Genomic DNA, 26,185 nt, shown 5'->3' with positions numbered 1-26,185 from the left:
CCCTGGCTCTGGAGCTGGAATCGCATGTCCTGTGAGCTTCCCTTGCATGGTGTATTCACCGTGGGCATGAGAAAGGACAACACCCATATGCAGGTAGAACTGCAACCTCCATCTCTGTCTCAGCAGCAGGATGGCCTCTGGTCCCTGCTCCCTCGGACAGCTGGAGCTACTGAGAGGTGGGGTTGGCAGAGCATGAGAACAGCCCGTGAGGTTAAGAAATGGCAGGGAGAGCCTCTTCCCTCCATGGGACATTACGTTGTCCCTCTGTGGGCAGTCCTTTCTTTCCGCAGGCTGGGCTTTGCTTCCTGGATTCTGCCCAGAAGCCCAGGTCCCGTCCCTAGCAGCTGGGCTGTTCCCTACCCTGCTGTGCACCAGGCCCTCTGCAGAGACCTGCTCTGGGCAAGGGCTGCAGAGCCAGCTGTCATCCTGGCAGCTGTAGCCCCAGGTTCCATAACCCTGACCCAGGGTCTCCCTCCGCTGGCAGACTCTGAGCAAGGCCTGCCCACAGAACATGGATGACAAGCTCTAGATCCTGCTGACAGCACCCCCCAGCACAGACAAACTCCAGCACATCTTGGAGGTGAGCAGAACGGGGAGGGACAGCAAGGGTTTTACCTTAGCCCTTGGGACTCCTAGGAAGAAGAGACTGGAAAATTCATGCTTCTGTTGGATCCTTCTGAGTATGCATTTGTGATATAAACTCACTGGGTGACCTTGGGGTTAACTCACTTTCCCCTTATGGCATCAGTCTTCTCCACTATCAAAGAAGGACATAAGCCCCGACAATCACCTTCACCTGTGGGTGTCTGTCCTTTGGAGCCTAAACCAACTGGACTATCTGCCCCATCACATAACCCGCCTCTGTCTTTCCCTCCTAGGTCCATGTCCTAAGCCAGGGGTTATCAAACTGGGGGTCAGGACCCCTCAAGGAGTTGCAAGGTTATTATAAGGGGGGTTGCGAGCTGTCAGCCTCCACCCCAAACCCCACTTTGCCTCCAGCATTTATAATGGTGTTAAATATATAAAAAGTGTTTTTAATTTATAAGGAGGGGTCGCACTCAGAGGCTTTCTATGTGAAAAGGGTCACCAGTACAAAAGTTAGAGAACCACTGTCCTAAGTGCTCAGCCTGGCCCCTTCCCAGCTTGTCCCTGACCTCTAAAGGACTCTCCAAGCCCCTCCCATACCTGCTCCCCTTGGGGTCTCTCTCCTGGCTGAGCACAGGCTGCCCTTCTATCTCTCAGCAGGCCTGGGTCCTAGTCACATGCTGCTTCTTGTCACATGACCCCCCACCTAGGGTGACCAGATGTCCCGATTTTATAGGGACAGTCCTGATTTTTCTCCCCCACTTCCTGTCCCAATTTTTGACACTTGCTATCTGGTCAGCCTACCCGCACACTTATTCCCTTCGCCCTAGGGAGCTGCGTAACGTGGGCTAAGTGCAGTTGCGCTCCAACCCCTTTCCTCGCCATCTCACCCTGGGACAGGTTGAAACTGGAACCTGTGGGATAACAGGAACTGTTTGCTCTCAAAGGTGCTGAAGACACAATGGAAGAGGAAATCCTTTGGCCTGGATTTCAATTATTCCAACTGAAAGTGAATGAGAGAAAATAGGTCCAGAGTTATCTTCCTAGCAGCATAAAATGTATAGATTGATAGATGTTAAAGTCAGAAAGGACCATTATGTGCATCTAGTCACACCTCCTGTATAACTCAGGCCCTAGAATGTCACCAAGTGGTTCCTTCAGCCAACCATAACATGGGACTGAGCCAGAGCACCTCTTTTGGAAGGACATCCACATGCATTAGAGCCAGCTGGCTAACAGAAAATCCTTCTTCTGCAGTGACGTGGGGTTAAGGAACATGGAGGAAAAGACATGGAGGCTGTGATTAAAGTTAGAGCAGTGAGGCTAGGATAACTGTGGCTAGGTCCCAGGACTGGCTATCAGAAGACCTGCCGTTTTCTATTCCTAGCTTTGGGACCATGAGCAAGTCTCTTCACTGCTGCATGCCTCGGTTTCCCCAACTATCAAATAGAGCTAATCAAGGTTTTGTTTGGTCTCCCCATTTTACAGGGTGAGAAACCGAGACACAGTTGGGACCTGTCTACACTACAGGTCTGTAGTGCATTTGTAAGCTGCTGACCCCCACATGTTTGTTGTTCAGAGCCTACTGACAACACAGCTCCTCAAGGTGTGTTTGTTCTGTGCTTATCCCCTATGTACCAGCAGGGCTGGACGGCCTTTTCTCACTGTGCTGTGGGGAGCAGGTCCTGGGTACTAAGGGTCTGAAGAAGCTCTCAAGGACTAATTTTTTAAAATAATTTTTATCAATGAATTGAGAGAAAACATACAATCACTGCTGATAAGATTGGTGGGTGACAAAATAGTGGCAACGTGGTAATTACTGATGAGGAGAGGGCAGTGATACAGAGCGATCTGGCTCATTCGGCAAGCTGGACCCATTCAACGAAAACAAGTTTGACCAGAGCCAAATGCAAGATCCTATACCTAGCAACAAGGCATGCCAGCCACACCTCCAGAATGGGGAAGTGTATCCAGGAAAACAGTGACTATGAAAAGGATTTAGGGGCCATAGTGGAGAAGCCACTCAACACGAGCTGCCAGTGTGATGCTGTGGTGAACAGGGCTAAAGCCATCATTAGACATAGGAGCAGAGCCGTGGGTAGGATAGGGAGGTGACACAGCATCAGTGAGACTGATATTGGAATACAGCATCCGGTTTTGGTGTCCTCATTTGAAAAAGATGTTGAGAGATTGGAGCTGGGGCAGCAAAGAGCGACCAAATGTTCCGAGGGCTGGAGAAAAATGCCTTCTAGTGAGCTATTGAAAGAACTCAACCTGTTTAGCTTATCAAAAGAAGATTGAAAGGTGACTTCATTGAAGTGTTGAAGTGGCTTAATGGAGAGAAAATCTTGGGTATTAAAGGGCTCTTTAATCTAGCAGAGAAAGGAATAACAAGACCCAATGGCTGGAAGGTGAAAAGAGACAAATTCATATTAGAAATAAGGCACGAATATTCAACAGCGAGGATGATTCACCACAGAAACAAGCTACCAAGGGAAGTGGTGGATTCTCCATCTCTTGATGTCATTTAATGAAGACTAGATGCCTTTCTGGAATGTGTTTGCCCAAAAAGTAGCTATTGTGGTATACAGGAGGCCTGTGATATGCAGGGGGTCAGCTTAGATGCTCTAATGGTCTCTTCTGGCTATAAAGTCTACTAATTTCTGAAAAACTGAGTGTTGCATTGGGAGCAGCCTCTGATGTTTTACTGTCTAGCTGGCTTGCTTCCTAGAATGAACACTCATTGAGTGGAGTGATCCACAGGGGTAGCTCAAACCTCCAGTGGGTCTGGCCAGTGGAAGGACATTAGCACTGCGGGGGAGGGGTGGTGTGGCAGTGGCATCACAAAGGCCTTTTGCAGGACCTCAGCCTATTGGTCAAAGGTGGTGACCTCACAGAGAGATGCGGACATCAGCCAGGCAGGACAGGGGCTCAGGGCCAGGGAAACCTCAGAGACCCCTGTGGCTTTGCTACAGCAAGTCTCCTTCTTGAAGTCTCTCTTTGAGGACTGAGAGAGTATTAGGGTTCACATACGTGAGAGCGAGGAAGAACCTCTTTCAAATTTTCTCCTTTCCTTTTCCTGATTTTACTAGAAAACCGATGTCCCTGTTTACAAGGTAAGAGTCTCCAAAAGGTTTGGAACCTGTTCAGTCTGATCCATCTGGTGCCAGCTGAATTCTAGGAATGGAAAATACTAGCTGAAGGTGGGAGAATTTTATTCCCCACCTTTGATTTTGTCCCTTAGAATCACTGGGGACATTGGGGTTTGTCCTTTTTGTTTTACCTTTTCCTCCATCCCTCCCTCCTTTCTCTTCTTTTCTCACTACTTTTGTTGTTTCCCCTGTTCCCCTCCCACCACCAGGAAGGGAGGGATGTGTGGGTGTGTGGGTGTTGGGGGGGGTGCTCTACAGCTCCCATTGTGGGAGGTCCACCCGGGGCTGAAATAGTGCTTGGACAGTGATCCCCACTGGTGATCTGGGCCATCCTCTGGGCTCTCTGGAGAGAACCCGCCTGCCCCTCAGTCTCTACCCTGATTGGCTGAGCAGGGGGGTTATTGACAGGGAGGAGACTCAGGTCTTTGTTGTTGTCTTTTAAGACCAAGTAAATAAGTCATAACCAGTCATATGTTTGACGAATTTTGCTGCTTCTCTTCATTAATTGTTTCTGAGCAGTTCATGATTCTCTGTAACATTCCAGTTCTCCTAAAATACTTGCTGACTAATTACTGTGAATTGTTGATCTGGAGCTCATTTGAGAGCACTTTTTGAGGTTATTCAATGTATGAAACTCAAGATCTGATGGTTAGTTTGAAAGTCAGGGCTCTTGGGTCCTATTCCCAACTCTGTCACTGACTGGCTGTGACAAGACAAGTCAATTCTCCTTTCTCAACCTAAGACAAGTCAATTCTCCTTTCTCAACCTTAGCTCCTCCATCTTTCAAGTAGGGATAACAATCTGCTCCTACCTACCTCACGGTGGGTGGAGGATGGGGATCCATTGGAGAGTGTCACTAGGAACAGTGTATAATATGAGGTTCCTATCACGTTTCCTCAGATCAGATTATGACATCATAGAATAGCTGAAATATTCTGTTTTATTTGTATTTTATTATTTTGAAATTAAGAACAGCAATTACTTACTTCAGATTGAAGCATTTTATCTAATTTTCAAGATCTAAGTGTCTTCTCTTTATGTGCAACGAGACAATTTAACACAGTGTGACAAACAGGAGATGCTTTTGTTTTGCAACAAAATATTTTTGCAAAGCATTTTCATCCCACTTGTTATGATTTCAAGAAACAAACTGGTTTAGTCTGAAAGGAATTTTCTGACAGAAACGGTTTCAATGTAATTTCCCGGCCATCTCGATTGCTGGGCTCTATCCCTGCCTCTGGGGGGTTTGTTGTCTGTTAGAACAGGAGTCAGGACTGGTGGCCTCTCTTTCTGGCTCTGCCACCACCTTGCTGTGTAGGCCCTTGGGTAGGTCACTTCCCTTCTCTGAACCTCAGGCTCCCCATCTGTCCAATGGGAAGAGGGAAAATTCTTGAACTCTGGGCAGCCGTCATCCTGGGTGAGATAAGGGGCGTTAAAGCCCTTTGTGAAGGAGAAAGGGGAGTTTCACGGTGTTGAGCACCAAGGAATTCTAAACTTTGCTAAAATGTCTCATCTGTGGAAACAAGAAATGGTTGGGGCCAAATGTTAACCATTGTCTTTTTTAAAGCCCATTCAGGGATGTGAGTCCCACTCTTTTAGGTACCTGGGGTTCTTTGCCAGGAGGAGAGAAGAGGTTCCTGCCTCCATTTTTGTGGTCTTAACAAACCAGGTGCTGTGTCCCAGTTCTCTTCTGAGATCCCCGAAAAAGAACATCTTCCCATCCACTAACAAGACAGTACCTATCTTTAAAAGGGGAATAAAGAGAACCCTGGGACTTACAGACTAGCCAGCCTCACTTCCATCCCTGGAAAGATACTGGAACACATTATTAAATAATCAGTTTGTCAGCACCTACAGGATAATTTGATTCTTAGGACTAGTGAACATGGATTTGTCAAGAACAAATCATTCCAAAGCAATCCTATTTCCTTCTTTGACAGGGTTATGGGCCTAGTCGAGGTGGGTAAACAGGAGATGTGATCTATCTTGGCGTTAAGAAGGCTTTTGACACAGTCCCATCAGACATTCTCACAAGCAAACTAGGGAAATGTGGTCTTGATGCAATTAGTATAATGTGGGTACACAGCTGGTTGAAAGCCCGTACTCCAAGAGTCCTTCTCCATGTTTGGCTGTCCAGCTGAGAGGGTGTACCTAGTGGGTCCGGCAGGAATCAGTCTGGGGTCCGGAACTATTCAATATTTTCATTAATGATTTGGAAAATGGAGTGGAGAGTATGCTTCTAAAATTTGCAAATGACACCAAGCACTTTGGAGCACAGGATTGGAATTCAAAACTCCCTTAACAAATTGGAGAATTGGTCTACTTGAGCCAAACTCCATGACTGGGCCCCTGGCTAGAGACTGGGCTGAAGTGAAACCCCAGAGCCCAACACTCCTCCTCCTGGGCAGTGCACACTGACCTTTATTAGTCAGATGCTGCTTAGCACTGTCAGAGCAGCTTTTTTCTCCCAGCACTTTCCCATAATGGGAAAGTAGGAAATCCCCATTTGACTGCTGGGGACAGAGTCATAGAGTGGGGAGCAACTTGCCCAAAGTCCCACAGGTCAATAGGAAAACCAGCAATGGAACCCAGGAGTCCTGACTCCCAACCCCCTGGTCCAGTCTCTACAACAGAGCACACTCCCCCTCAAAGGCAGGGGGACTGGACATGAGGGCCTGGTTGTAATTGCCAGCTGTGGGAGGGAGTGTGCAGCAGTGGTTAGTGAAGGGGTCTGGAAATATGGACTGCTGGGTCCCATCCATGGCTCTGACACTTGGTGTGACCCTGAGCCAGTAGCTTCCCCTCCCCAGGCCTGTTTCTCATCAGTAGGGTTGGGGGTCACAGTCCCTACAGCCCAGGGGTATTGGGAGGCTCCAGGAAGGTGTGTAAAGTGCTGGGATGTCAGGAGCTGGGAGGCGCCATCACCCCTGCACTAGGGCAGTGTTCTGCACCCCCTGCTGCTGGCTGAGTTTCTCCGTCCCTTGGCAATAAGACAGACTCTTCTTTTCACAGCCAGTTGATCGCCCAGTGTTTTCACCCTGCCTGCTGGCTGGGCAGGGTAACTCCTCAGGTCACCACCCTCTCCAGCCTGCCTTGGGCTTGGAGAGCGAGGAGGAGGGCGAGCGACAGCAGGTGACCCTGAACATCCGTCATCCATCGCTCCATCACCTAGAGCAAGTGAGTGGCATTAGGGTTCCTCTGTGGCATCTCCTGTCTGTCTGGGGAGAGGCAGAAAGAGGAGGAGAGAATCTCTCCCAAAGGAGATTGGATTTGCAAACCGCCCCCAGGAGCCCCTTGCTCTCAGACCGGGGAGGGGCTTCTCCAGAGCTGTCCCCAGTGTGTTTGGAAAGGTCCCAGCAATGGGGCTCACAGCCCTTCCCTTGTGGGAGACTGTTCCCAAGGCTGAGAGTCTCTGAGCTGGGCCAGACCCTGTGAGCGGCTGAGCATGGAAATCAATGGGAAATGAGGGAGCCCTGGGCATGCTATGCCTTGGGACTTTGACGTGGGGAATGGTTTCCCAGGAGAAGTCCGCACTCCTGGGTTCTGTTCCTTCTCTAGCCTGGGGGGGAATGTGCCCTGGGACGGCAGGAGTAAGCTGCTTGTCCAAAGTGACTGATGGTCTTTGTGACTGACCCCAGTGCTCGAAAAGGAGGAGACTCCCCGGGGAGACAGCACCAGGGATGACGAGGGGGAACGTTGGGAGCTGATCATGCAATGAGCTCCTGCCAGCGTGTGGAGATTACACTCCCTGCACCCCTGTGGGGGGAGGAGGAGCTGCTCTGGCTGGGGCAGGGATGGGGAGGGACAAAAAAGGCTGGTTAGTGAGAGGCTGCCTTGACCCCAGACTCATGCCTGCTCCCCGCTCGGTTCCAGGATGGCCAAGCTCCTGAGGATGTTCAGGAAGAAGGTGGCCCTAGAGCCTGAGGGAAGCAGCTGCCATCTTCCCCAGGAGCAGAGTGGCCCCTCCCTCCCTGCTGGTGGGGAAGGAGCCCCTGGCTGGGCCAGGAGGTGGAAGTGCCCAGCCTTCTGGCAGAGGAAACCCACTCCCGGCGCAGGCGCCAAGGTGGGAGAGCCACCGGCCAGGCCGAAATGGAGCTGGCCCAGGATGCGACTGGGCAGGCAGGACCCAGCCCAGGAGGGGAACCGGGCAGGGTGGCTCTGGGACTTGTTGTGTGGGAAGCACCGGCCCCAGGAACCCAGCCCTGATTCCCAGCAGGAGGCGTCTCCCTGCCCGGTCACTGAGGACCTTCCAGCCTCCCCAGGGCAGGAGGTGGAGTATCCCTGTCCCAGCACCAGCAGCTCGGTCTGCTCCCCATGGGACAGCAGCAGGACCTATGACTCGGGCAGCAGCGAGGCCGATGGGCGCCGCTGCTTTGTTCCAGGTGAGGAGCCAGGCTGGGCTCAGGGAGGGGTGAGGAGGGGGCTGTGAACACCTTGGGTCCAGGCCCTCGACCAGTGCTATGGGGGTGGGTCCCCAGCCCAGGTGTCTGGCCTGAGCCACGTGAACCCCACTGACACTAGCCACTTTGGTCCTTGGTGCTCCAGTTGTGGGGTGGGGGACAGGCACCTCCCAGGGAGTCCAGGACAGTGTCCAGGTCTCTTTGCTATGGACTCCTGAAGGAATTGGGGGCTGAAGGCATCACTGAGAGAGAGGGGAGAGTGTGGGGCCCGATCTGCCCTGGGTCCCGGAGGTGGGAAGGGGACACATTGCCCCACCATGCCCCTGTCCTTTCCCTGAGTGGCAGCAGGCGTGACCCTGTCCCCTTCTCTCCCTGGTGCAGGGACCCCCAGGAACTCAGAGGACAAGGAGGAGGAATGGGTGGATATGGCCACAGAGGAGGCTGCTCTCAGGAACATCCGAGAGCAGCTCCAAGGCCAAGAAAAGGTACAAACGTTCCCCAGCTGTGCTGGAACCGAGATTGTCCTGCCCCTTCCCAGCACCCTGACCCCCTGCAGAGGGTCTTGTCTCTGATGATCCACCAGCCCTAATGGGGACCTTTCTCCTCCATGATCTGGGACCCCCAAGATGCGGGTGTTTGTCACACACCAGCTGGGGTCTTCCCCCCACAAGCACTGCTTGTGCAGGAGTCGTGGGTGATCTGGACAATGGGGGGGTCCCCACTCTCCCCCATTCAGGCCTGAGTCCTGCAGCTGGTGGGGGTGGGGCAGGGAGGTCCCTGGCTAACTGGCTCTCTCTCCTCTAACCCCACTCCTGGTGGGTGCAGGATGAGGCCCAGCACCTCATGTTCCTGCACACCATCCACCCCGCGTGTCTCGCTGCACGTCAGAGAGGGCAGGACACACTGGAGCCGAACTGCCGCAAGGCAGCTGTAGTGGAGAGGATTGTGGTGAGCGAGACACGGTGCCCAGCAGCTGGAGGGAGGACAGAGACGTGGGAGGGCAGGAGTCTCTCTGGCCCAATGGATGCGGGGCTGGCTGATGCTGGAGGGGCAGCTGCGGGCAGGGATGGCTGGAGCTGAAGATTGGGGAGAAGAGACGGGAGAAATTCTGAGATTGGGCAGGAATCGGAGGAGTGGGAGGCAGGTGGGGTGATCCTGCTGGCTGTGTGGGGCGCTGACTGTGTAATCTCCTAACTGGGAATTGTCAGTGAGGCCTGAATCTCACACACTCCTTTGTCTCCTTTGGGTCTCACAGGAGTTCATTGAGGAGCTGCCTGATAACTCTCCACCCGGCGCCGTCCTCGCTAACTCCCTGATTGCTGTGGGCAACCTCAGGTACCGAGACCCTCCCTCCTGGTTCCCCTAACCCTGGCGCTGCTCAGGTTCCAGGGCTGTGAGTCACCTCCCAAGGGTGGCTCCTCTGGCAGAGGTGGTGGGAAGGTTCACTCTCTCTGTGCTGAACTGTTCTTTTCACTTCAGTAACATTGCAATGGCTTTGGGGAGAGGCTCCCTCCCAGGATCAGATCCAGGAGGGGCAGCAGGGCCCAGGGAAGAGGTGCTATTCCTGCCCTGCCACTGTCTGTCTGGGAAACCTTGGCCTTGTCATTCCCTGGCTCGGTGCCTCAGTTTCCATTCTCACCAGCCTGTGCTTATTTCCCTGCAGTTTCACGTCCATGTTGGTGACAGTCCCACCACCGCACTGCACAGTCTAATACCGGCTCCTCTCTCTTGTCAGCACCATGACACCTGCCCTGGAGCCAGAGCTGGAAACCCACCTCCTTCAAGCTGCCCTGCATGTCATCTTCACCCTGGGCACGGAGAAGGACACCACCCAAGTCCAGGTAGATCATGCTAAAGTCATGGATTGAAGAGCCAGCTGTCATCCTGCCATGAATCCTTGCAAATTGCCTGCAGTGGGATGTGAATGAGAGAGGCCAGGATATGTGTTTGGGGGTCTCACCAGTGCTTCCCAGAGACCCCTCTTCCCATCCTGTGGCAGGTGTAGTCCCTCTTTCCTTAACTCTGACCCATGGCTCTCCCTTGCTTTGCAGGATCTGCATAGGGTCTTGCCAGACCTCCTGGATGCCATGCTGGGGAACCTGCTGGCAGAGTCCCCAGACACCAGCAGGCTCCACTACTTCTTGGAGGTGAGCCCGATGAGAGGGGTGGGGGCAATTTTACCTTAACTCTTAGATCCATTTTCCAGTCTGTCCTCTTAGCTGGGCCCCCAGTGGGCCGTCCTTGGTCAGGGCAGTCAGTGCAATGCAGTGTCAGGCCCTTCCTCCTGGAAGGACAGAGGAAGGAGCTGGGACTTCAAGCCAGAGCTCTGCCTGGTTCTGTTGAGCACTAACCACAGGGCCCCTGGCTGGCTTGGGGAGTGAGAGTCTGAACCCCTCCTGTGAGATCCAGAAGATGGTCCTCAGAGAAGAGTCACAGGCTCCTTCCTAGAGAAACAGTAGTACCCCCAGAGAATCAGCCCTTCTCTCTGACGGGCCGTGAGATTCCTGTGGGGATTGTGCTCACACTCAGTCCCTTCACTCAACCAAGGACTTGAGTGAGAGTCAGGGAGGGGTGAGGGGTCTGTCTCTTCCTGGTGAGCTGTTCAGAAATCAGGAGTTCAGGGAGGATGGGACCAGCCCAGACACCGAACATTGTTCCAATCTAGAAAGACAATGACAAGTTGTGACCTGCAGGAGACAAGCATCGTCCTGGGGGCAACAATCCCCTTCTAAAGCTCTGCGATCAATGAATCAGATATTCCACCCTGCGCACAATGTCTCAGCCCCCTGGGGATCGGGGGTGGGTCTCATTTGCACAACACGTGCACCTGCCCATTGGTCCTATGCTGCCTCCTTTCCCCACAGCACATTAACTACTGGATCGTGTCCAGGGTGTCGCAAGAGAGAGCCAGGGCCATTAGGAGCAGCACGGCCCTGCTAAGATTCATTATCACCCTCCCTGAGTTTGACGTAAGTGACCTCTGACCCCAGCTTCCTGACTCCAGGCGTAGGTGGGCTGGCTCCCACGAGCTGTAGGATCTGCTGCTGCAGGGGCTGTGGGTTTGGAGTGTTCTTTTTGGGGAGGCAGAGTCGTGATAATGAGCTTGGCTTGAGCAAGCTCCCCGCACCAGCTCACCTCTGCCTCCCTGGGCCTGAGCGCGAAGCTGCCGCTTGCTTCTCAGCCCCCCCCCCCCCCCCCCGGCTTCCCGTGCGAACAGATGATTTGCGGGAAGCTGTGGGGGGGGCGGAGAAGCAGAGTGGGGCAGTGTGTTCAGGGGAGGAGGCGGAGGTGGAGCAGAGGTGAGCTGGGGCCGGGCACGGGGCGGGGAGCTGCCGGTGGGTGCTCTGCACTCACCAAATTTTCCCCATGGGTGCTCCAGCCCCGGAGCACCCACGGAGTCGGTGCCTAAGGCACCACTTTTGATGTGATCAATGGGGGGAGCAGCTGCTCCTCCTGCTCCCCCCCAGCTATGCTCCTCTGTCCCTAGGAGCCAGAAGGACCTGCCGGATGCTTCCTGGGAGCATCACATCTTGCCCCCGGCAGGTCCCTATGGCTCTTAGGGGCGGGGTGGCACCCACTACGGTGGCCCACGAGACCCTCCTGCCCGGTTCTGGGGTCAGTCATGGGACAGGGGAGGGGGGTAGATGGGGCAGGAGTTCCGGGGGGGGGAGGCGTCAAAGAACGCAGGGGGTTGGATGGGGCAGGAGTCCCTGGGGGTGGAGGTGGGTCACGACCCCCTCGTGGGGTGAGGAGGGAACCAGTTGTTAAGATTTTGGCAGTTCATCACTGGCCTAGTGTCCATGTCACCCGAGCCACCACCCAGAGTTGCTCCCATCACTGGCAGCCTGGGAGGCCAAGGACTGACGGGTGATGTGAACTGACCAGGCAGGGCTGAGGCACATGGGCGGGGGAAACTTGTCCTGCTGCTGGCAGGGCTGGACCCACTCTAGAGAGAACGGGAGGATTCAGTCAGCAGGGGCTGCTGATCTGCCCCATTCACCAGGGCTGCCATCCTGCAGCTTCAGCACTAGTGGCTGGGATGACTTGGGGAAAGGTCTCAACCTCCCCACATCCTACTTCACTGCTGCCAGAATCCCTCATCCCCCCGCCCCCGCCTCCCCGCTAGAGCCCCCTCCCTGCCCAACCTGAGTGGGGGTGGGGGTGGGGGTGGAGGAGAGGGTTCTGAGAACTTGAGCTGTGGATTGGAGGTGGAACAGCTCTCAGGGGCACTGAGGGGGAGGTGGCAGGAGCTCACACTACAAGGAGGGGGGTTGGCACTAGAGGTCACTAGAAAGGACAACAAGCCTCCATTCTGGGGGTCAGGAGGGTGAATCCATGCCTCCGACGTGGGCAGGTGCTGGGTGGGAATGCTGCTGGTTCCAGGTTCCCTTAATCCCCCCTGATTCTTCGGGGACGTCTGAGTCTCTGACAGGTTCTCGTTCCCGTGCAGCAGGAGGACGTCGTGGCCAATGTGATGCGCCAGCTCTGCATCATCCAGCGCTTGCGCCAGGTGCCTGAGGCACTGCAGGGGCTGTGCCTCTGAGGCCACCAGCCACTCCCACTCCCAGCTGCAGGTACTGCTCTGGCTCGCTGTAAACGGGGAGCTAGTGGAAGGGGAAATGGAGACCCTGGTACTCACAGAAACTCTCTCCCCTCTCTGTGGAGCAGGATCCTTCCCTCTGCCCCCCAGATTCCTTCATCTGGGGCAGAAGCCTCCTTCCCAGCTGTCTTCCAGGCCCTGGGATCTGGCAAAGCCTCCCAGACAGGCGCAACCTGCAGCTGAGCCACCTCCGGGAGCAGTGGGGACAGGTCATCTCATCCCATCAAACCAAGCAATGCTGGGTCTCAAAGAGGCTTAGATGGAAGACCCCACTCCCTCATGGAGGTAAGAGCCATTTACTCCTTGGGGCATGTGGGTCTCTTGGGGGAGAAATGGGATCCACGATGCACAGCCTGGCTGGGAGCTTCCCCCATCCCTGGCTCCCAGCTCTGGGACAGAGACGTCTCCATCATCATACCACCCTGGTTTTGTTCCTAGGAAGCAGCTCCCCAGAGATGTCCTCGAACCTGGACTCCTGAGAGCACTTCCGGCAGGAGGCTCCAGCCCCTCAGGCATGAAGAGAGCATCAGATAGTCTCGTTCCCATGGCATCTCCTGTCTCCAGCTCCACTTCCCACAGCAGGGCAAATGAACCCATCAGCTCCCAGAATCCCAACTCCTTGACATCCTTCCGCTCAGCAGTGGGGTTTCTCCAGCACCCTCACCACACCTGTCAGCCTCTGAATGATGAAGGGCCTGAATGTCAGAGTCACCAGAACAAGCACACTCCAGTTCCAGGCAATGAGGCCTTTGTGTACTCAGCCCCTTTGGAAACCAGGTGGGGTGCAAGGACCCCAGCGCAGTAACAGTAGGAGTGGGCCAGGTGCTTTCCCCTGGGCTGCACAGCCTGGGGATTAGCCAAGCTGATTATAAAATGAGCCCTAACTGAGAGGCACCATGTACCTCCCCATAAAGAGCCAGACTTCGGTGGTGATACAGCCCAGCTGGGGTATCCACAGGAATGAGAACGAGGTAGGAAGTTCAGAGCAGCAAGGAAAGCCTGGAGGGGAACTTGAGAAGAGAGGTAGGAAGTGCCCAGGGAAAACTGCAGGAAAGAGAAAGGAGCAGACCTAGCTGTTGGGTACAGGGCCCTAGGCCGCTCCCAATGTCAGGGTGGAAATGGGTTCCCCTACTGGCCTCAAAGAACGGTGCATACACGCACCCGGAGAGGGTTACCAAACCCAGCAAGGGGGCTGCAGGCTGAGCAAGAGCCCCAGCGATGGCAGAAGGACTTCTCTCTGTGGAAAGACCTCTTTGGACTTTTAGTGTGAGACAAGCTGGGCCCCAGAAGGGTGGACTAAAGCTGATGACCTGGCCGGAGGGCTGAGTTACCAGGCAGAGAAACTGCCATGGTGCTGGAGCAACCATCGAGGGGTGATGCTAGCCCAGCGAGAGGGCTGTGATGCCATGTCTGCCCATCTGCGGGGCACGTAACTCCCAGTAGATTCGTTTCTGATTGGCATAGTCAGGAGGATTGAATTCCCCCGGTGATCCATGAGGGCTGATGGAAGTCTTGGTTGCTGAAGGCAGATCTGTTCTCCCAAGCGGGTGTCTCGAGGGACCGAGCTGGTCACTGGATTTCCCACTTCAGTTCCAGGGACTGGTTAAGCAGCCAAAGCAGGTCTAGGGGTTTCTCCAGCAGTTCCTAGAAAACCAACAGAAGCAGAAGGAAATGCAGGCGGAGCTACAGACGCGGCAGCAGCAATGCCTGTGAGAGATCCTGCAAAGGGAAATCAACCCAGGGTCTGCTCTGCTCATGGATAAAAAGAGCAGACACAGAGAGCATGCCTGGGCTGTGCTGAGAAGGTTAGCCCAGGAGAGCAGGGCATGAGAAAGTCTACAAGCGTGGCCTAGTGCCAAGATGGGGACAAGACCTTGCAGACCCTCCACCCACACACCCTGTCAGATGCTGCAGGGAGGTGAAGGACGAAATGGTTGGCCCAGAGATGAAGCAGACTGAAGAAGGGACAACTACAAGGGTGGAGCTGTCCATGGTGGGTTCTCAGACCCTGACGGAAAAGGTTTTGGTGTATGCAGCAGCAGTAGCAAAAAGGCTACAGAAGAAGCTAAAGGCTTCAGAAGAGGCTCTGCAAGCAGTGGTTAATGAGAAGGCGTGGCTGCAGGAAGAGCGCTGGGATACTGCAGAAGAGAAGGATTGCTTCTTCATTCTGGTGAGCGGCTGGCAGTGGAGCTGGAGACACTGTGCGCAGGCTGTCCAAGCGCGCAGCCGGTGACAGTGACGAGATGACGAGGGATGAAGCTTGGACAAGAATAGAACTTGCCCCCCATGTGGGCCAGGTTCTAAGGAGGAGGGTATGTAACAGGGGGGCTTGGCCTGTGGGCTATAAAGCCTGGAGCTAGGCCAAATGGATTACAGAGTGAGCTCCACCTGAGGGGAAAACCAGGGAAAACCACAGCGAAGGTACAAGGAGTAGGCCCTGCTGTTCGATACAGGGCTTTGGGGCAGAACCTTGAATCCAGGATAGGACTGGTTCTCCCATGATCTCTAAGGAAGGGGATGTACAAGGCCACAGAAAGGGTTACCAAGGCCAGCAAGGGCAGGCTGAGCCAAAGTCAGGTTGAGGAAGAGCCCTCAAAGGGACAGAAGACCTTGTTTCTGTAAAGGACCTTTTTGGAATTTAGTTTGGGATGAGCGCAATCCAGGAAGGAGTGGACTCAAAGACGGTCACCTGGCTGAAGGGCTGAGTTCCCAGCCAAAAACCTGCCAGAGCACCCTAGCGACTATCAGCAGGGGTGCTAGCCCAGCAAGAAAGCTGTGACACTAGGCCTTGCCAGGAAGGGGCGCCTATTGGTGTGTGAATTCTGTTACAAGCCTGCTTCCATTATGGAAACAGCCTGGTACTGGAGAGTGGTGGGGATGGCCTATGGGAGAGGATGGCTGGAGGGGTCAATCAGAAGGGGCAGCAGGGTCCAGTGATGAGAGCAGGGAACGGGTTGTACTGCAGTCCTGCCACTGAGTGGTAATGTGATCCTGGCCAGGTCACACTCCTACCTGGTGCCTCACTTTCTCTATCTTTGAAATGGGGATCATCCTGACCCACATTAAGAAAGTGTTTGATCCTCTGCTCTTCCCTCCCAAATCCCTGCCCTCCTTGCCCCACACAGGCCTCTGCCCTCTGTTCGCAGTGATGACTGCGTGTTTGAGTGGCTGCTTTCAGAGAACTATCCACAATGACTCCAAGACCTCTTTCTTGAGTGGTAACAGCTAATTTAGACCCCATCATTTTAGACGTAGAGTTGGGATTGTATTTTCCAATGTGCATTGCTTTGCATTTATCAACATTGGATTTTGAACATTGAACAATGCCATTTTGTTGCCCAGTCGTGCAGTTTGGTGAGAACCTTTTGTAGCTCTTGGCAGTCTGCTTGGGGCTTCACTAACTTGAGTAGCTTTTTATCATCTGCAAATTTTGCCATCTCACTGTTTACCCCTTTTTCCAGATTATTTATGAATATGTAGAACAGCACTGGTCTCAGTGCAGATCCCTGGGGGGACACCACTCTTTACCTCTCTCCATTCTGAAAACTGACTATTTATTCCCACCCTTTGTTTCCTATCTTTTAACCAGTTACCAATCCATGAGAGGACCTTAGGATGTACCTGTATGGCACAATAATTCTGCATTGAAACAGTTGATTCAATTGCTTGTTCTTTGGGGTTCTGACCCCCTGTTCTCCCCATGGGGTGACAGAACCCTGATTGTCACATCTGACGTTTAGGCTCTGTCTCAGCCTTTCACACAGATGTATCGTGCAGCCAGCCCAGCTCAGGGAGCAGTGGGGACAGGTGATCTCATCCTGTCAAACTAAGCAACATGGGTCTCATTGAGGCTCAGATGGAAGATCCCATGCATCACCTGGAGGTAAGAACTGTTCACTCTTCCTGCCACTTGGGGCTCTTGCAACAAACTGGGGGCTCCTGCTACATATCCTGGTTGGGAGCTTTCCCTATCCCTGGATCCCAGCCCTGGTACAGAGACCTATTTCTCATCATGATATCCTCATTTTATTCTCAGAGGATGTGTCCAGGATCCTGGATAATGTTTTCTGCAGGAGGTTTGAACGGGGAGAGATCAACCTGGGTCTGCAGGGTTCATGGGAGCAGCCACACTCCAACCCTCCACCTGGAAGCTGCTGAAAATTGCTTACCTAGGACCCATGAAGTTCAGCCCCAGTTTGAGGCTCCACTCCTGAGGTCCTATTGGAGGAGTCCCAGAGAAGCTAATTGGCCCTCTGGCCCTGCGCAAGGAAGCAGCAGGAACAGGAAGCTGACTGAACACCAGGGCTGCTCCCTGTCCTGGACCGTGTCCTGCTTGTTTCTGCTGCCACTCCCCTGGCTTGATTTTCTGGCATCTGATTTGTGGTTGCGATCACAAGTTTGTCTTTTGCTTCTGATCTTCCCGTATCCTGACCCAGCTGACTCTTGACTCCTGTCATGTGAGTGTGGACTCTGGCTCTGTCCAGAAGATCTGTCTGCCCTTGACCCAGCCGTGACATTGACTTTGTACAATTTCTCCAATGCTCTTTTTTGCTGTCCGGCAAGATACACCAGTCCCTTGGCTCCCAAAGTCCTAGTTGCCTGCTATTTAAGGGCTGAGGGGTGGTGCTTGTATTGTCCCCACCCCCGCCCCAGCTGCTTTTCCTATGGGGAGCTCCCATGAGCAGAGGAGAAATCTGCTCTTCTCTTAGGCTCCGTCCCAGCAGTAATTCCACCCACCCTGGCCTCAGCTCAGCTACTTTGTTTACCTGGGATCAGGAATCACTTTTGAAGCCCTTAGCCTGTGGGTGGAGGTGAGAGCAGAGGCTGAAGCTCCTCCAGTTTCCACCAAAGAACACCACCCTGTCTTTCTGTGGTCTGACTAGGGCTCACCATCCATCTTGGAGGTGAACACCAGATGGGAGCTGATAGATTGTCCTTGGTGGGCCATGTTCTTGTGTGTGATGGAGCTGTGTGCCAGAGAGGACCAGAAGCAGATGCACCAGGCATGGCCAGGACCGGGCTAAACAGCCTGTAATGCTAGGTGAGTCAAACCATGGCCACCTATAGACACGTTGGGTATCCAAGGGGTCTGAATCTGGGCCCTTCGCTGCCAAGAGCACAATTCACTCCAACTTGAGTCATTACGGTAGTGACCCCTGCCAGCCCCCTCTGGTGGAGGGTCAGTATTATCTCTGTTAGCTGGCGCACAGGGATGGAAAGCAACTGGCTGCAAGGTCTCACACAACATCATTGAGAGAGGCAGGAAGGAAGCATGGTACTGATACCAGTCCAGCTCCAACCACTAGACTCCACCCACTTCCAAAGCCAGAGAATCCAGGAGCCCTGACTCTGACAGCTAGGCCTTAAATGACAAGACCAACCTCCCTCCCACTCAGGAAGCCATAGAAGGGACCATCTGCTGAGCTCCCCTTTGCAGTGTCACTGTCAGAGACCATTGCTAGTGAGGTGCCAAGTGACTGAGCAGGGAACTCCTTGAGAGACTCCTAGAGACTTGCAGGTATTTCCCTATGACCCTCTGGGAGCCGTGGAAAGAGAGCTGTATTGAAGACACTCTCCTGCTCTAACAAAGGGTGTCTGTTCTCCTAGATAGTCAGCCAGTGGGGCCAGTTTGCAGAACATGGAAGAGCCGTTTGGCGATGGGTTGGAGGATTCACCATGTAGGTGGCAGCAGCTGCAGTGCCTGGGGTCCCCATGGGCCAAGCCTCCACTCCTGACACTCCAAACTAATCTCCCCCTGCTCTCAGGGGGGGCGGTCTTTGGCATTAGCTGCTGGGCCTGTGTGCCTAGGCAGAGGGCTCAGGTATTTCCATCAGGCTGCTCAATGGCAAATGCAGCCATCCACAGAAGTGAAGAAGAATGGAAGTGAAAGAGCAAAACTGGACCATCCGCTGAGATGCTGCAATCAAGTGAGCAGAGCTGGGGAGAGAAGAGGGAGAACTCAAAGGTGGCTGGTGGCAGTAGGGAGGAAAAGCAGTTTGGGAGCTAGGAGAGTAGAAACAAATAGTTAATGATGAATACTGTGGGCTTTGTCTTGTGTGGTAAAGGGTTAAAAATGGGTCTCTTTACTATCACGCTAAACTTTAAAATAGCCGCGTATGATGAAAGGGCAGGTCCACAAAGGTAAGAGGTCAGTCTAGGGGCTTGAAGTCCCAGATTCTGTCCATATTGCATACTTCTACCAGCTGATCTCAACCCAACCAATCCCTGAGGTGGTAGCTGTAGTGAACTCTTGTCCTCTTTTTCTGGAGTAGAAAAAGGACACGATACATGTGGCCAAGGAAATAGAGAGGCATGGGGGTCACTTGCAGTGGTGCCTGTTAATATGGCTTTTGTGGGGGAGCACGGCAGGTTACTTTGGACTAGGTAGCAGCCACATGTCTCCAAACCTGCACATCCCAAGGCTCCAGAGACCTCTCTCCAGATCCCAGAGCTTCCTCAGAGTCCTAAGGAGCCAGATGGAATCTGGCCTCTCTCCCCCCACCTCAGCAGTCCAGAAAAAGTTATTTGTAGACATGTTATGTGTCCTCTCCTGCCACACTCCCCTGTTGGTGACTAATGCAGTCACAGAGTCCAGGCTCAGTGTCATGCATTCCTCTGGGCTGTGACAAGCAGGAGGACTTGAGCTGCAATGGATCCTCCTGTTCATGGGCTGAGTGGGCAACCTCTCTACGGCCGTATCTGGTTTCCAGCCCACACGCACTAAGGAGGAGGTGATGGACTTACCCCAAAGGTGGGTGTGGGAAGAAGCAGAGTGAAGAGGTGATCAGAGAGCCATCCCATGGCATTCCTCCTAGAGTCGCTCCAACAAGCACCTGGCTCCTTCCTGGCGTAGGCTGCAGCCCCTAGGTTCCGTATGGAATTTCTGAATTAACCCTCTAGAAAGCTGCCTCTGGCTCTCTACAAGCTCTCTCACAGCCCTGTCACGAGAGGTAAGGAATAAGGTCCTGCCTCCCCCAACAGCTCGGGGGAATCCTCTCAGAGAAATCAGTGCAGGGCTTTATGCATCTCTACAAACAGATCACTTTGCGTGGTGTTGTCAAGAAGCTGTACAGCTCTTTTTAGAGCAACATTAACTCCCCCAGGGATTTCTGCTCTAAATGCTCTGGGCCTGAGGGAAGGATTCTGTGGAAAACAGACCTTTCCCTTGCTCCAGTCCAGGCTCTGCTGTTCTCATGCTGCAGAGCTGATAGGGAAGGCTTGAGGGCTCCTGGAGAGCATGCTGCAACACCAGCAATCTCATGCTGCAACTCCAGCAATCCCATGCTGCCTCAGCCCTGGGGACATGTTCTCTTTCTCCCCCAGCACCTTCCAAAGGAGGGAAGAAAGGGACCAGTGAGGTGGAGTCTCTCCCTGGCTTACAGATAACCCATCCTGCAGTAACACAAGTGTGGACTCAGGGGAATACTGTGGTGCAGTGTAGATGCTCTGCAAGGTATCACTTGTGAAGGGAAACAACACTGCTCTTGGCACTGGAATCTGGGCAGTAAGGAAGAGGAGTTGGAAGTTCTCCCTGGGGAGGGGAAATGGGGAAACCTGGTGGGACGATGTGTATGACTGGAATGTTAGTGTCGCTGGTTACAACACACTGAGGTATGGGAGAGAGGGTAAAAGTGGTGGGCAGGGTGGCACTTTCAGCGGTTCTCAAACTGTGGGTCAGGACCCCAGAGTGGGTTGCAACCCCATTTTAATGGGGTTGCCAGGGCTGGTTTAGGCTTGCTGCGGCCCAGGGCCAAAGCTAAAGTCCAAGCCCCAGCACCTGGGGCCAAAGCCGAAGCCCCACTGCCTGAGGCTGAAGCCAAAGCCTGAGGGCTTCAGCCCTGGGCAATCGGGCTCACGTTGCAGCTCCCCTGTCTGGGGCTGAAGCCCTTGGGCTTCGATTTTTGTCCAAGGCTTTGGCTTTGCACCCTCACCCGCACCCGGAGCAGTGGGGCTTGGGGGGCCTCAGGCTTCGGACCCCCTCCAGGGGTCACGTAGTAATTTTTGCTGTCAGAACGGATTCAAAGTGTAATGAAGTTTGAGAGCCCCTGCTTTAGACCATGGTTCTGTGACTGGATCTGTACAGATACAAATGTCACCCCGTGTGGATCTGATTACAGGACTGAGGTTTTAGATTGTCAACTGTTTGGGACAGGGATTGTCGCTGTGAAGTGTCTTGCAGCCTGTGAGTACCAGAGAAAGCAGTAATCTACCCCCATTTAGAATGATTAGCACAGTATGTTAAATAAATGTTCCGACACAGAATACTGTGCTAGAGAATTAATCTTCATCTGCGTACAAATGTCTAACATGTAACACCCCGATTTATGATTTAAACGCACTGAACCACTGGGAGCTCCAGGCACCGAGGGCAGCTCAGCTCCAGCTCTGAGTGCTCAGATTTCTCCCGCTGGCCCCGCCCCCTGGCAGGATCACCGCCAAGCAGAACTCGGCAAAGCTTCTCAGCCTGGCTTTCCAGCTCCCGGGGCCGCCCCTCTTTGTTGCGGCAGCCAATAGGGGCGCTCGGAACGTCGGCGGCTGCCGGGTAACATGGTTACGTGTCAGAGAGTAACAATCATGGACCATGGGCTAAGGCGAAAGAGGCAGCCGCAGCAGCCCCAGCCTCCCGGAGGGTCCGTGGCGCAATGAATCCCGCTGCGACCAGGTGAGGCGGCGGGGGGGCGGACTCAGGGCAGGGGTGGAATGTCTGTTAAAGAGCGGCCGGCAGCAGCAGCAGCGGGGGAAGCAGCCAGGCAGCCACCCGCTCCCTGCCCAGCCCTCTGCTGCTGGGGATCGCTTGCGAGCGGACCCGTCTGGAGCTGAGCCTGATATAAGACTGGTCGTGCTGCAGTCTGGGTCTCTGCTGCTGGCGGCTGGCACAGAATCACCCACCTCCGAGGAAAGAGGAGAGGGTGAGTGTGGAGTCTCTGGGCTTCAGTTCGAGGGGGATTCTGTTGCGTTTGCATTTTGGACTCCGGCATTGTCTGAGATTGAACCGGGTGATGCAGACAGGGATCTAGCCAGAGTGACAGCCCTAGGCGCGATATGCCGAGGGATCTAGCCAGGTCCAGGTCACTTTGGGAACCCCAGGGGTAATATGGGGAGAGAGATCTAGGTAGATTGCTATTGTCACCCTTGTGTGACGCCTGCAGGAGTTTTACAGAGAGGTGTCTCTCCAGATTGCTATTTTCCTTTTGTCTGTCAGTCTTAGTTGATATGGAAAGGGATCTAGCCATGTTGTTATCCTCTCATGTGCCAGCCTTAGGTGATGCAGTGAGCTGAATGCTTTGCATAAACTCTGCTCCTCTTCTTCTGCTAACATGCTTTCTCTTTCCCCCTCTTTCTCACCCTCTGCTGGTTTTAGATTCAGCCCACAAGAGAACAAACCCAGCAGCACTCACGCTGGCTAATTTTAGCTAATAACCACTCTGCCTAGTTGCTGTGGCAGCAAGTGAGAGATGGATAAGGCTTCCTTGTTGTGGCATTGAACTGTATACATACGTCCTACTTGGACTACTCTCGCAATTCAAACCCATCATGACAGGCTCTACTTCCAATGCCCACCACTGCCCCCATCCCAAGGGAGCCAAAGGGGGCCGGTCAAGGAGCACTCATGCACGGCCTGTCAGCACAGCCAACAACGGGGGCTCAGAAGAAGAAGACAAAGATGGAGGGGTGCTTTTCCTCGTCAATAAAAGTGGCTTCCCAATCGACGGGCAGACCTGGGAGAGGATGTGGGTGCATGTGGCAAAGGTGCACCCTGCAGGCAGAGAGATGGTGGAGACAATAAGGAATGCTGCATACCTGGCTAAAGTAAGTGGCTCTAGGCCTTGGCAGAACCCTGAGATCTCAAGAAACTTAGTACAGCAGTTGCTTTCCTCTGTCTCATGAAGTGTATGTGTACGTTATAGCTGTTATTTGCACTTAAGCTATAGTTAAAGATGCCTAAGTGTTTCCATTCTAAGCACCTGTTTTGCATCATGAATAATTTCTTGAAAACATCACCTATGGGTTTCTAGGCTTGATTTCTGCCAATATATGTATATGTTTGCAACTATTTGTTGACAGCTCTAATGCTGCACTGGCAATGCAAGTCTTCAATGCTGCAAAGGTTTTTTTGTTTTTAACAGTGAGATAACTATTGCATGTTAGTTATCTCAGTATAAAATCCTAATAGAGATAAAGCACCATATTCTATTATTTTTATTGCTTCAGCACCTAGTAGCCCCAGGCATGGACCCCATTCTTCCAGGTGGGGTACATAAACAGATCAAAAAGATGGTCCCTTCCCCAAAGAGTTAATACTTAGTTTGTAAGAAAAAAGACAACAGATGTACTTCCCCATCAGTTTGTCTGTATCCAAGGAAACAGATGATGTTGGTCAGTATGATAGGCTATGGTCTCTGCACATCAGCAGCCTAACTTGTCAAGTTTTTTTGGTAGGCATCACAGCAAAGGCGAGCTTTGAGGAAGGATTTGAAGGTGGATAATGAGGTGGCTTTGCAGATGTGTACAGGGAACGCCTCCCAAGTGTGGGGTTTAAATGGGACCCTCTAAGGGTTAACTTGGTGAAAACTCTGCTGGAAGGAACACCAGCTTCTGAAGCCTGTGGGCCTGACGGTATACCTGGGTGGAAATGGGAGAAAGCACAAAGGTGTTTATTTGAAAATTTAACAAGAGGGCAATGGTGACTGGCCTCATGGGCCCGGGTGGAAGTGGGAGGAGACCTTACAGTTCTGAATGACAGATAATAGGTAGGGTGGGGCTAGGTCGTGAAAGATTTTGAAAGGGAAGACAAATCGCTTATATTTAATGTGATAGACAAGAGGGAGCAAATGGAGGGATGCCAACAGATGGGTAATGTGACCAAAGCGATAGGCTAGAGAAATGATCTTTGCAGCAATGCTCTGAATGGATCTGAGTGGGACATTTGTGGAGGCCAGGGAAAAGGATGGTGTAGTAATCAAGATGCGAGATAACAAGAGCTTGGATGAGAGTTTTGCTGTGTGAAAAGACAAGAAAGGTCTTATTTTGCTGATGTTCTGCTGAAAGAATCTGCAAGATTTAGACGTGGACCTCTGTTTAGGTCCTCACATCCAGGCTGAGTTGCACTATAGAGTTTTCCGTGAGGTAGCTGGTAGGCAAGGTTGGTGCTATACCCTCCACCTGTGGTTGACCTTGCAGTAAAACTAAAATGCCTTGTCTCCACTAGGGTTTTAGCTAGTGCACTCTAGTTAATCCATGGTAAAAACACACTTTTTTTTTTTTTAGCGGTCTAGACCAAACCTAATTTGAAAATTAGCAGGTTAACAACCCTCACTGAGAAGTGCCTTGGAGTGTTCCGGTGAATATTCGTTTTGATCTGGCAGTTAGGAGAGCATGAAAACCGCCCTTCGCACATGGACCGTGCACTCGGAACACCCCTGACACTTGAAAAGCAACGTTCCGACGGAACTGCAGCTGCGCTGTGCGCAAATGTACCATTCGCTCAGCTGCATAGTGGCCATGTTCCAGATTGAATGAGGAAGAGCTCTTAAGGGGTCCTGCCTCAGCCAAAGCAATCTTAAACCTTGACTTTACAACCGTGCTGTGGACTCTCCTGGCCTTTGAGTTCTTTATTTATGCTCTATCCCTGTCTTTTACCCTCTGTCTGTCTTCTCTGTTTAGAATGTGAGCTCATTAGGGCAGGGGCTGCCACGTACTCTGTGCAGTGCCTTGTATACCTGGCTAAAGTAAGTGGCTCTAGGCCTTGGCAGAACCCTGAGATCTCAAGAAACTTAGTACAGCAGTTGCTTTCCTCTGTCTCATGAAGTGTATGTGTGGGCTTGTACTGTGGGGCCCCCATTCTTGGTTGGTGCCTAAGCACTATAGTAATAAACAGGAATAATAATAATTGCACAAGTTTGACATTCTCTTAATAAAGAGGGTGAAATCCTGGCCCCATTGCGTTCAATAGCAAATTTCCCACAGACTTCAGTGGGGCCAGGATTTCACCTAGAATGTGTGTTTATGAGACTTTGGCAAAGTTTAGGTCGGGGACTGGACTTCACAGCTGGAGCCCATCTCTTCCCTCCCGCCCCTTATATCTCTACTGATTTATGAATGCAAGACTGAAAAACCCTTGGTGAGGAATAGATAGTTTGCATGTAGCTTTGCATTAACATATTAGTTTAATGAACGACTGAGCTGGGGGTAGGTGGACATAGGGCATGTAAGCCATGGTGAACAGTTTAACGTTTCTGCTGGCAACATTTCCTGCTGAGACTAGCAGGTTTGTTTTGCTCTTCACACTCTGGTTGTCTCTCTGCTACTGCATTAGTAATCATACTGTATTTAACTATCTGTCTACCCTCAGAGATTATGGCTTTGATTCTCTAGTGGTGAGATCTACACTAGTGCAGATCAGGAGTTTTTACTCCTGGGAAAGAAGATTGGGATGGGCAGGGGGGAATGGTTTGATAAATGTAGTATGTGTATGAACTTCAGATGGCTAGTTATATCCCTGTTCTTTGCCTAGGTTAGTAACTAGGAGCCCTGTGCTTCTCTCTGCTCTGTGACACAGAGGTGGGCAAATTCATGGAAGGAGAAGAAGAGAAAAGGCCCAGATCCATAAAGGGACTTAGGCACTGCAATGCCTAACTTTTAGGCACCGAGAAAATCACTCGAACAACTTTGGGATCCACAAAGCCTGAGTTCGGTGCCTAGGCTTCATGTAAAAGCCAATATGCTAGGTGGGAAGATGCCTGAGCTAGCCAATGAGAGATGCCAAGAAGTGGGGAGGGCTAAGCTCCACCCTTCTGACAGAGTTCAGCACGTAAGTCTGGGCTGCAGGGAGGTGCCCATCTCTGCTTATGATTCACAACTGGGAACTCCTCTCCCGGAGTCAGGTGGCTTAGGTGCCTAAGCCGTTTCTTACAAGAATGAGTTAGGCACTTGCCTAGTGCCACACAATGGACCATTGGGATGGGGAGGAGCAGGAGGATGACCATGACCTCTTCTATAACTTTTAGCCCAGTAGTTAGGGTATTCCCCCAGGATGTGGGAGACCCCCGTTCAGTTCTGCCTTCTACTTGATAAGAAGGGATTTGGACAAGGGCTCCCCGCCTCTCAGGAGGGGGTATCAATCATTGGACTGTGGAATATTGTGATGTGGGACTCTCTCTCTGTCTCTTCCGTAGAAGTTGAATAATTAGTTAGGCCAGAGACAGGGATTCTCACTCCTTAGCTGAGTGGTTAGGGCACTCACTTGAGAGGTCTGGGATCGCTATTCAAATGCCTTATCAGACAAAGAGGGAATTGAACCAGGGTCTCCCCTATCCCAGAGATGTTACCTAACCTTTGGGCTAAAGGGAGGCTGCCTCTTCCTGTCCCCAGGCATTTTGTATGGAGTTAGGTGTGTGTACTCAGTATGCCTACTGATTGGGCCCCACAGGCAAGATAAGAGGAGGAGT

The 26,185-nt window shown here is 52.6% G+C and overlaps 1 protein-coding gene across 2 annotated transcripts in view; it reads left to right on the top strand.

The window, feature by feature from the left end:
• The first annotated feature begins 21,312 nt into the window (after positions 1 to 21,312).
• VASH2 (vasohibin 2) overlaps positions 21,313 to 26,185 on the top strand; it is a 68,917-nt gene continuing 64,044 nt past the window's right edge. The window contains exons 1-2 of one of the 2 annotated variants that reach the window (XM_073338932.1): positions 21,313 to 21,399; positions 22,099 to 22,547. In XM_073338932.1, coding sequence (XP_073195033.1) covers positions 22,272 to 22,547 — 276 coding nt within the window. In that variant the 5' untranslated portion in view covers positions 21,313 to 21,399; positions 22,099 to 22,271. Of the gene's footprint in view, positions 21,400 to 21,439; positions 21,647 to 22,098; positions 22,548 to 26,185 lie in introns of those variants that run through there. The other variant, XM_073338933.2, reaches the window with a different exon arrangement.

This window comes from Lepidochelys kempii, chromosome 3, assembly GCF_965140285.1.
Source record: "Lepidochelys kempii isolate rLepKem1 chromosome 3, rLepKem1.hap1, whole genome shotgun sequence".
NCBI classification, from domain to species: domain Eukaryota; kingdom Metazoa; phylum Chordata; order Testudines; family Cheloniidae; genus Lepidochelys; species Lepidochelys kempii.
The sequence above is the reverse complement of the archived record's forward strand: the minus strand, read 5'-3'. Positions and strand labels throughout refer to the sequence as shown.